This window comes from Pararge aegeria, chromosome 19, assembly GCF_905163445.1.
Source record: "Pararge aegeria chromosome 19, ilParAegt1.1, whole genome shotgun sequence".
Taxonomy (NCBI): domain Eukaryota; kingdom Metazoa; phylum Arthropoda; class Insecta; order Lepidoptera; family Nymphalidae; genus Pararge; species Pararge aegeria.
In genome coordinates this window covers 16,375,565-16,386,198 of record NC_053198.1, presented here as the reverse complement: position 1 = coordinate 16,386,198, position 10,634 = coordinate 16,375,565, and the positions used below count along the sequence as shown (strand labels likewise).

The 10,634-nt window shown below is 35.9% G+C and overlaps 2 protein-coding genes across 2 annotated transcripts in view; one reads left to right on the top strand and one right to left on the bottom strand.

Moving 5' to 3' along the window:
• Positions 1 to 1,068: 1,068 nt before the first annotated feature.
• Positions 1,069 to 10,634, top strand: part of LOC120631881 (serine/threonine-protein kinase D1) — a 98,857-nt gene continuing 89,291 nt past the window's right edge. The window contains exon 1 of the mRNA XM_039901544.1: positions 1,069 to 1,245. The gene's annotated coding sequence lies outside the window, so the exon portion shown is untranslated. The remainder of the gene's footprint in view (positions 1,246 to 10,634) is intronic.
• On the bottom strand, positions 3,943 to 10,301 carry LOC120632203 (esterase-6-like). The gene is made up of 6 exons (XM_039902009.1): positions 10,293 to 10,301; positions 9,335 to 9,625; positions 6,747 to 6,922; positions 5,789 to 6,006; positions 4,674 to 5,469; positions 3,943 to 4,167 (listed from the first exon to the last, which is right to left on the bottom strand). Exons 1-6 carry the CDS (start codon positions 10,299 to 10,301, stop codon positions 3,945 to 3,947), a joined length of 1,713 nt encoding a protein of 570 aa, XP_039757943.1. The 3' UTR covers positions 3,943 to 3,944.

Here is a 10,634-nt window from a genome sequence, read left to right as displayed (position 1 = left end):
ATTTCCGTGTTTTCAATTTTATTCTCAACCTAAGGATTTACCTACCTACGTGCTGTACTAAAAAGTAAAAACGTGTTAAATTAAAAATAAAACTATCAAATCTTTATCCGAACTTTTTACAGTGCCGTATTAACTGTAAAACACGCACACGCACACGCACACGCACAAACACACGCCCACGAACACAGACATCACCGATAGTAATTTACTACACTATTAATTACCCACAAAATTGTAACCTATACATAGCAAATACGTTTTTTATTTAGGATACGTATTGAGTATTGAATTGTATTTTTACCACTTAATACTTAAGAAGCCATGGCAGATCAAGGGCTCTTTTAAAAAATTTGCTAAGGGCCCCCGCTTGCTTAATCAGGCACTGACTTTTTATGTAAGTTTCCGATAAGGTAAATCTCAGGCGACCTCCAAGGCTTAATGGCGTAGTGGTTAGCGTGTTGCTTTATAAATGGAAGGTTCGTGTGGTACGATCGAAGGCAGAGGTTATTTTGGAAATTTATAATTTTTGAATTGTCTCTGGTCTTGTCTTGTGGGACGCTATGGCCGTGGCTAGGTACCACTCTACCGAAATAGAAGAGCTGCCAGCAGGTTAACCCGCTACCGTCCTTATTGAGATTGCAGTTAAGGGCTAACTTCTAGGGGCTACCCAAAAAAGATAACTAAAGCTATAGTTCAAGTCAGTGGACTTCAGTTCGACTTCAGTGGCCAATCCAGTTAGCAACTGGCCGACTTGTGTGTTGTGACATCGTTGCAAGTGCAACAAGTAACAACCGGATCACATAAATAGAGCTCAATGAGCACAACACTAAACAACCTTTCGCAACTAATAAGCCAGCCCATGTCCAGTAAAATCACGAATTAATAAAAATTTCAGTGTCTATTAATTTAATTTCATAGGCCTATATATTAGGTACTAAGATATTTTTAACGATATATTTTAAAAGGCAGTCCTAAAAGTAAGTTATAATTATTTCTAAACGATTCTCTCCCAGCTCACGTCACTTGTCACGACTAGACAAATGTCAACGTGATGTCAATGGAGTGAAATGTGACGGGCGGTTCATGTTTTGTCCCAAACTTTACTTGTTGATTTTATTACTTAAATCTTATGACTAATAAGTGAAAATTGGCCAAACAAGTATCCAGTGAACTATGCGACAGTTTTGTGAGTGAATTCTACATTGTTTCCCCTTCGCCGCCGAAATCCGAGCTGCGATCGTAAAGGTAACGGTATTTGTTTTTGAGGACGTCAAATACAGCATTTCATATGATAGTATACACATTTATTACTACAAGATTACTTTTAAACCTCCTCTATAACATTTTGCAAAGATGATTTAAAGCTGCCATGATTTTTACCAGTTTACATCCCTCGATGTTTCAAGATCCGCTTTTGTGTAACTGTAGATCAACATGACATAATACAAGCGGTCTCGCATATTTATCACAAGACGTCAAAAAACCCACACTCCCAACTTAATTGATACTTTAATATTTCTTAATTAGTTTGTGACCCAAGTTTATTTGTGAAGCCTGTTTCTTTAGTCAGTATGCCGTTATTACACAATAAAACTTCATCACTCCAAAGTTTTATGCACAACAGATTTTGGTTTAGCTAACTATTATTTAACTACGACTTCATTGAAGTATGTTGTTAAATTAAACCAACAAAAAAAAACTAGTTTGTCTTAATATAATAAACATTGATAACATCCATTTATAAGAATTTAAATAAATAGGCATCTTTTTGTAACTTCATTATACAGTCAAAACCGTTTATGGCGACATCGTTTAGAACAACATACCGGTTAATTTGACCAAAATCAAAGGTCCTGGCTAAATTCTATATGACCGCCTTATCGGAAAACATTGGTTTTTACGACATTGTTTACTACGACATATCGCATTAAGCAACCACATTTCATTACAACAACAGTATCCACATCTGGCACAGTATAATGGTCAATGGTTATTATCGTAAAAGAAAACAAAGTTTAGGGTCTTTTATAATTCTTAGAAACAAAGCACATGCATGTCGTAGCCTCAAGGCCTGCTTCGTCATATCTCTTAAGTCAGTTTGTTACACAAGAGGCACCAAAACATACTGTTGAGTTAACTGTGAAAATTGTAACAGGTCACAAAAAAGAAAACAAATCAATATCGAAGAAAAATCGTGTATTACATACATGTATTATCTTTCCTATTAATACCTGTCACCGGTTGTTACAACTATCGGTTTTTACGACCAAATATAAGTCCCTTCGATGTTGTTATAACAGATTTTGACTATATTTGAAATAAGATGAGTCTTTATAAGCGGAAAACAGGAGCATTTAAAAGTTGATAGTAGTTTGAAATGTAGAAGGCAAACATCTTTGTGGCAGATCTCCAACCTGGGGGTCAGTTCAACAAAGATAAATAAATGTTAACCCCCATCTTATTAGACTGCATCATCACTTATCACCAGGTGTGATTGCAGTCAAGGGCTAACTTGTAGTGGCATAAAATAAAATAAAAAAAATTTCCAACATGGTGAGATTACTATGCAACTTATAATTACTTTTTGACTCACAAAATAAAATAATGAATGTTATATTGTCAAACAGTTACTTCACCAAAAGGCCATTTATTCCAGGTTGTTAGTAAAAATTATTCATCAGACTTATGAGATAACTTTAATTTACTAATTATGATGAGAATTTTTTATTCCATCTTTTCATATTTTTTTTTATAACAATACATCTGACGGAGTTCTGAGTTAAAAAAAATACAACCAAATAAGAACCTCCTTCATTTTTGTAAGTCGGTTAAAAAAGCATCTTCCAGGCAATCTCCTCAACAATAACATAATCAATGCTGCTGCATTCTTGTATGATTCTCCACAAGCATAGTTCTTAAAAAAAAGGCTTGCTATTTTGTGTAAGAATATTTTTCAGGATAAACATTTAAATACTTGCATCATTATAAACCCATAACAGTCCAACTAAAGTGCTTGGTCTCCTCTAAGAATGAAAATGGTTTATTAATACGTTAGGACCTCACCTATTGATAACACCAGCAATAGTTGGGTTATAAACCTAACATATTATAATAAGTTATGGTCCATTATAGGAATCAAAAAAACCTGATTCAGGCCTGTTGTTACAATGCTAACCAGTGCACCAAGGGAGTAGTTCAATAACACACTACATTTGAATTATAGTTTATTTATTAGGGTATATTTTGTATTATTTTGCTGGAAGATTCAGTATATATTATGTACTAGCTTTTGCCGGCAACTGCGTCTGCTGTTTTTGATGTGGCATTGAATTTAGTTGTAGTTCTAAAAAAATTCAAGTATTCAGTATCGCTAAGCCTTAAATGAGGGGTAAGCTGCTGTGCGCTGAGGAGTTCTATCTCCAACCACATTCATCAGATCTACACAAAGTTTGGACAAAATTAAACACATATTACAACCTCTATAGTACAAAAAAAAATATTTAAATTGGTTATAATTTGTTGGAATTATGATGCAAAATCGTCAAACACTTTCATCCCCTCTCCCAAAGGAACCGAGCTTAAAGTCGGGATAAAAAGTATCCTATATTACTTCTAACACTTCCAAGAATATGTGTACAAAGTTTCATGAGGATTGGTTCAGTAGTTTTTGCGTGAAAACATAACAAACAGACTTACATTTACATTTATAATATTAGTAGGGATAATGGGCCATGTTTTTGTATGTGTGTTTACATGTGTTGTGTTGTGCCCATTATACATAGCATAATATATATGTATATTTCATAACACTTAAGTCTTATAAATACTATTGTCAAAATAGTCTTTTGCAAATGTACGCAGTTTATGATGCAATAAAATTCATTTGTAAATTATAATTCATATATATAATAACAGCATTGTTTGGTCTACCTACTGAATAAGTATCATATTTTCTTACTGATCAGATGAATGAATGAATTTACATAGAACTTATCATAGATGCGATCCCAAAACATTAATTTTTCACCGGCAAGTAAGCTGTTAGTCATAGTTTGTCCAAAAATAAGACAAGGGATGTTGCGCAGAACTATCTTGCTATCAACAACATACGGCACTAAAGGCTGCCACACTTCAGGTAATAAGAAGGTTGTCAGTGGTGTAGGGTCTCTGAAAGAATAATGAACTTGCCTAAATATGAGGCATAACAAGAAAAACAAAAGGAACCTTTATAAGAACAACCTATTTGTCAAGACTGCTTGAGGTAATAAGTTGAAACTGTACATTAATATTTTTCGTTTTATTATAAAACACAATAAGAATATTACAGATTTCAAAGGGTCCCCTGATTCATCCGGATCCAATGCTTGTTAGTACAAAAATCATACTAAAAATCATTGGACTATAATCAAAGATTCAGTCTTAAAGTATAACTTGTTTAAAACTTTACGAACATATGGATTGAACCAAGAAGCTAAACTTATCTGTATACAAAGTTGCAAGATCAGCACAGGTGATCAAGATCAGGCCATAATTTAAAACAGCTATAGCGCTGTTGATGATGGTGTATAGGTGATAGACTTTTGATCAGATCAGCATCATTATATACAGAAAAATGAAAATGTATGTGTATGTGAAATGTCAATCAGTACATCAAAATTATAGTATTAACTCACCCCAACCTAATAAAATTACTCCATAATGTAAGTAACCTTTCAGCTATAATTTCATCACAATCTTGAAACTGGTTGTATATAATGTACTTTAATAGAGCTCCAAAACTTGCACCAGGAATTCTATCATTTCTTTTAATACCCTGCCTCCCTTTATACAAAAACTTCATTAAAAATACGACATTCTGATTATAAGCGTGATTCGCAGCTGATTTAAATATGGGATATTCCATAAAAATATCATTTACATATTCAATATAACTTTGAAATACCACATCAGTTATTCCATGATCATCAAAATAATAGTCCTTAACCAAACTGGCAACTTTGTTTCTCATCTTTTCACTATCAAATACTATGTTGTTTGGAAGGAGGTTCTCAAAACTATCTGGTACTTCATTAAATCTGTCAAAATCATTCGCAATTACAGATATTTCTTCAGCATTTGTATATATTATCATCATTAATACATTCTGGTATTTAGCACTTTTCAAATATTCTCTTGGGTCCCTAACTATTAGACTGTTTGTAGAATTTGCACTCTCAATGCATGGCAAGAACATCTCTGATGTATTTACAGTTCTTTCACGAGAAACTTTATAGAAATACTCTTGTAGCAGCATGAGTTCTGATTGTTCTTTATAACCCAAATTCCTTGCAAAATTTAATGCATTTAAAACTGGTTTATATGATATAGCTGACGGGGATAACGCAGACCCTGACTCTAGTATTACTTTTTGAAAAAGGTTGTTTGTTAATCCAGAAAATAACAAAAGTTCTATAGATACAGCTCCAGAACCTGTAAATTAAAATGCATATATTTCTTTTAGAACTTTTTATTGTAAAGTTCTGCTTTAAGATGTTTAATATATATATTTGTAATTTTTAGAGCTCAAATATTCGTGAAACTACTTACTAAAGCTACAAAGGAATCAATAGCCATTTCACACTTTCACATTGAACAAGTTAGATCAGTTCATTCTCAAGACTTTTATCATTCAAGCGACAAATACAAGTTATCTTCTGTATTGTTATACAATTTTTTCTTCCACGCTTACATTAACAATTTGAAATTTATAGATGGATCTCCTAAAAATGATAATAAAAACAATATATACCTGTGCCATAAACAGTGACATCTGATGAATTGCCTCCAAACTTGTCTATATTTCTATTCACCCAATACAAAGCTGCCACTTGGTCTTTAAGACCAGCATTGCCTGGCACATCTGGTAAACCAAGGCATAAAAATCCGAGTACTCCAATTCGGTAGTTGAAAGTTACGAGTACGAAACCTTGTTCAAGTAATTTTCTAGGACTGTTATGAAAACCCCATCTAGAAATATGATAAAATATATTCGTTACTAAGTAGTTGATATAAGAAAATTAAAAAAATGTATGTGATGTGATTGTATCTTGGCTTAAAAGAGTTTCCAACGGTAATATAAGCAGAATACTCTATGATAGCAGATAAATAATTAAAAGTTGCAGGATGTCTAATTTACCGTAATGCCATGAAATCTTATTATTCCATTTCATATATGAAAGAAAATGCGGTGTTTTTGTACCCACCGTAAAGGTGGGTAGAAAATCACCGCATTTTAAGAATTTTCTTATCAACATTGCATACTCTTTCCTTTGTTAGAGACCTTCGCTTTGTTCCTCTGAATCATACTTTTGGATTAATTTAATTCCCTTTTTACTTAATATTTTATAGTTTTTGAGGAGACGCCTGCTATTGGCAGGCTGTCAAACGTCATTCCATACATAAAATAAACAAACGGGACGTTTCACAGCAGTGATAGCAAGATTCACGCCTGTCGCAAGCCTATCGCGAGATAGTAATCACCCTGCTGTTCATTCCACCAAGGCCCCACCTTTGGCCAGCGTGGTAAACAAGAGGCTAAACCCATCTCATTGTGGGAGGATACCCATGCCCTGTAGTGGGTCGATAATGAGTTGATATTATGATGATGAAGATAATGTATAAAACATACGCACACCGACAGTTAAAATCTGTCTAGCTGTTGAGGATTAAAGCAAATAAAACCAAGCCCAGGAATGCTCAGTACGAACCCTTGTTGAAACCCTCCCCCGTGGAAGTGCACGATTACGGGTTGGGATGCGGCGTGCTCAGGCGAGAAAACGTTGACCACCAGGCAGTTCTCTTCGCCAGTTCCGTCTGGCTGAGGGCATTTGACACGGTGGGTGGCCTCGAAGATACCACTCCAGGGTGACGGTGGCTCCGGTGCCTGTACAAGTACATAAGAGTATGTCTACTTCACACTGGTTCCGAAAGGAGTTTCTACTGAGAAGTAGAATACTGAGAAGAAGGTATGTCATTGACAGTGTTTATGTAGAGACTCTTGTTACTGATAACGGTGCTTACTAAATTCCAATACTTGGAGCATTGTCGCAAGATCACCTGTCTGTCGGTATTCTACAACATGATTTGCGGACCGTTTACTAGTGAGTTTTTTTGTGGCCCTAGTTAGGTTCACGCTGGTTCCGAAAGGAGTTTCTACTGAGAAGTAGAATAACGAGAAGAGGGTTTGTCATATACAGAGTTTATGTAAAGAATCTCGTTCCTGATAATGATGAATATTAAATTCCAATTTTTTGTTTTTAGTTCTTTGATCATTATCGCAATGTCACCTGTCGGTCGGCATTCTACCTACAACATGATTTGTAGACAGTGTACTAGTGAACTATTTTATCTAGGTCCTATTTTTATCTTATCTTTTGCTCTTTTACCTACGAACTGGGAGGCATCGTAAGGATCTGCACCGTAACGTAATTGAATTCCCATGAACACATAATTAACAAGCATACCAAGCCTCATTTCTATAGCGGTGTCAGCCCACGGAGCATGCGGTCCGGTCCCGGTTATAATCACTTAATTGTGGTAATACCCGTTCAAGCCCATCAACCCGCATTGGAGCAGCGTGGTGGGTCTTGTGGTGCTCTAAAAGCGTCTCTCCTATGAGTGACGAGTCCTGTGCCAACAAGCACTGGGACGTGAATAGGCTGCGGATGGTGATGATGAGTGCCATATGGTTACAATTTGAGTACTTTCAAATCGATAGTGAACAGATATCAACTAGGCAAGCGCGCTCCACCTTAGGCTCCATCATCCCATACCAGGGGTGATCGCGGTCTTACATTAACCTATATTAAAAAACCCCGCGCGCATGGGCACACCTATAAAATACAGGGTGATGTGACATAAGTGACCGTGTCTCGTGAGGTCAGAGCAAACATTTGCGATTAATTAACGGGCGATCCAAATTGCGTCACGCAAGCGACGACGTTGTGGGCCGTTTTATTGACACTCCAATCATGAGATCTCGTTATGGGAATTAGCTTTCTATGATTACACACTCGTACTTACATTTTATTAGCTTACTAGATAACCCATACATTTACAGTTCCACCTTAAATTGATTTAGATTGCAACTACTCCTAAGTCATTAGCATTTTGAACGCAATTTATTCAAAGTTATTCCAAGTGACAATTCATGTACAAAATTACGCACGCTAGCATTTTAGTGATCAAACAAACGAATAACTTTCATATAATATTAATATGAAAGTGAATTACAATATAAATATCTATATACTTATATAAAAATATTATGTTGGTTTGTGTACGCTTCGAAAACTCAAAAAGTTCTGCACCGATCGAGCTGAAATTTTAGCATGATATAATATCCGCATCAAAGATTGTTTTTATCTATTTTTTGCATCAGTCACATAACCGCGTGTCTTTATATCTACGAAGAAAGTGTCAAACCAAAAAATATTGTATATCCACAAATATTGCAAAATTATATTTTATGTATTCTTTGTTATTTTTCTCATTTCTCAACCATTCCAAAAAAATGTGCCACACCGAAGCGTGGAAGGGTACAACTAGGATTCATAAATATTACAAGCGACCCGCCCGGGCTTTGCACGGCTGCAATTTAGATAGGTACTTAGGTACAATTCCGAGGAACATTATTTAATCTATCTCGTAAGGTTTGCAATGTAAGCGCAACAAAAAATGCTTGTTACATTATACACGATATCACATTTTTTTGGTTCTTCCTACTATAATTCACATTCAATTCCTTTTGAATCACTCTTTTGCTGAAAACTGCATTAGAATTCGTTGCTGAGTTTAAAAGATTACCTACAAACAGCGATAGCGACTCTTTTTTATACTATGTAAAGATGTCAAGCTATAACTTAAATATGGTATTGCTACGCATAAATAATAAAAAGTTTTATAATATTTTATTAGTTTTTACCGACAATTGTAGGAAGTAACAATTTTGTAAATTTTTCATTATTAAAAGCAAGCAAAACTTTTCAGTTTTCTACTAGATGGCGCTGCAGTCGCTATAAGACTGATATAAAAATGCATATATACAGGTTCAAATCCGGTCGGTTCCGTAACTTTTATATGCACTTAAAAAAATTATAAAATTGGTAAAATGTTATTTTCTTCACAGTGCAGCGGCGAAACTATTAAAATTCAGGTCGAGTTTTATACTCTACTAGCTTTTTCCCTCGTAGTTTTGTTACTTCTCCCCTGATTCTTTTACACTGTGTAGAGCCTTGCGAGTGCTATAGACAGGAGACTTGGATATGGGAGGTTAGCTGCCGTAACGGAAACTTACCTTGAACCGGTCGTAGAGTGTGGGCGGGCGGGCGTAGGGTACGCCGCGGTAGGCATAGTGGGGCGGGCGGGGCGCGAAGTACCCCCTCACGGTGCCGTGCGTTGTGGCCACGTGCCGGTGACGCAGGTTCCGCGCCGCCCGTGACCAGCTCGTCAGCAGGTATAGAATAAACAGGCGCCCCCAACGTGAACGCATTCCCTTCAATTGGACTGAACCACAGCGCTTCTTATGAGAGAGTTTGTATGCTAGTTTGTTAAGGTCATATGTTTCCGATTGAGCCATCCGATTGGGCTGAAATTTTGCATACACGTTTGGTTCGGATGAAAGATAGATAAGTGGCATCATCTAAATACAATATGGCGCACTCCCAAAGTTAACTGACCAATTATTTTCATGCAATCCCATGATATTTGTATCGAATGAAAGTGTTTGCATGAAAATATATGAATACTTGTTAATAATAATTTGTTCACATTTAATGTGATTCAATATAGTACGTCAAAATAATTGTAAATAATTGTTGTTTTATTTTTTATATATACCGTGTCGTGTCGTGTATCTTACTTTACCAAAGAGTAGGTCGATATTATTGTATTATCTGTGAAAGGTAGTGATTTGTAAAGTGACCAGAGAAACCCCATTAATTTACTGAAGAATGTAACACCACATTGACTGAAAAATTTACTTGTACAACCGATTACCACTATTGTGTAACTAAATCGGGAAAGGTCCTACGTCTGTGAAGGTATATATAGGCGTAAGGCCTTCAACGTAACGGACATGCAGGTATCAAAACAATGTTATTATTTAATGTAAACTTCCCTATGCAATATTAGCTGTATCATGTTTTGAAAGGCATCATAGGTGAAAGCGGATATTTCCACCCAAGCGGCTATAATATTATTCTTCATACTAAAGTTTTCAGCCTAACTTATTTTACTTATTTGTCGCACCTCACCTTGTCCATGTCCTCACTATCATCACTAAGTGAAAGGCGTATTAGACGGCCGAGTGACGCGGTGGGCTGTGGCCCTGCACTGAGTCAGAGGTTGTGGATTCGATTTCCCCATCATGAATGTTTTTTGTGTCTTGGTGGTTATCTGTATAGCCCATTACACTACGGTCTGTCGCGGCGTCCTACCCAGAGCCACTATGCAACTTCAAATTCAAATTCATATTCATTTATTTCAAGTAGGCCTACTTTATAAGCACTTTTGAAACGTCAAGTATGCATGTTTGTGTGACTCTACCACCGGTTCGGAAAGCAGATTCTACCGAGAAGAGCCGGCAAGAAACTCAG

What these genes read in the sequence shown, in the direction of transcription:
- LOC120632203 (XM_039902009.1), bottom strand. An exon ending in GGGGGAGGGTTTCAACAAGG is followed by an intron (nt 6,007 to 6,746) that starts GTTCGTACTGAG and finishes TCATATTTCTAG; the next exon opens with ATGGGGTTTTCATAACAGTC. An exon ending in AGTAATTTTATTAGGTTGGG is followed by an intron (nt 4,168 to 4,673) that starts GTGAGTTAATAC and finishes TTATTCTTTCAG; the next exon opens with AGACCCTACACCACTGACAA.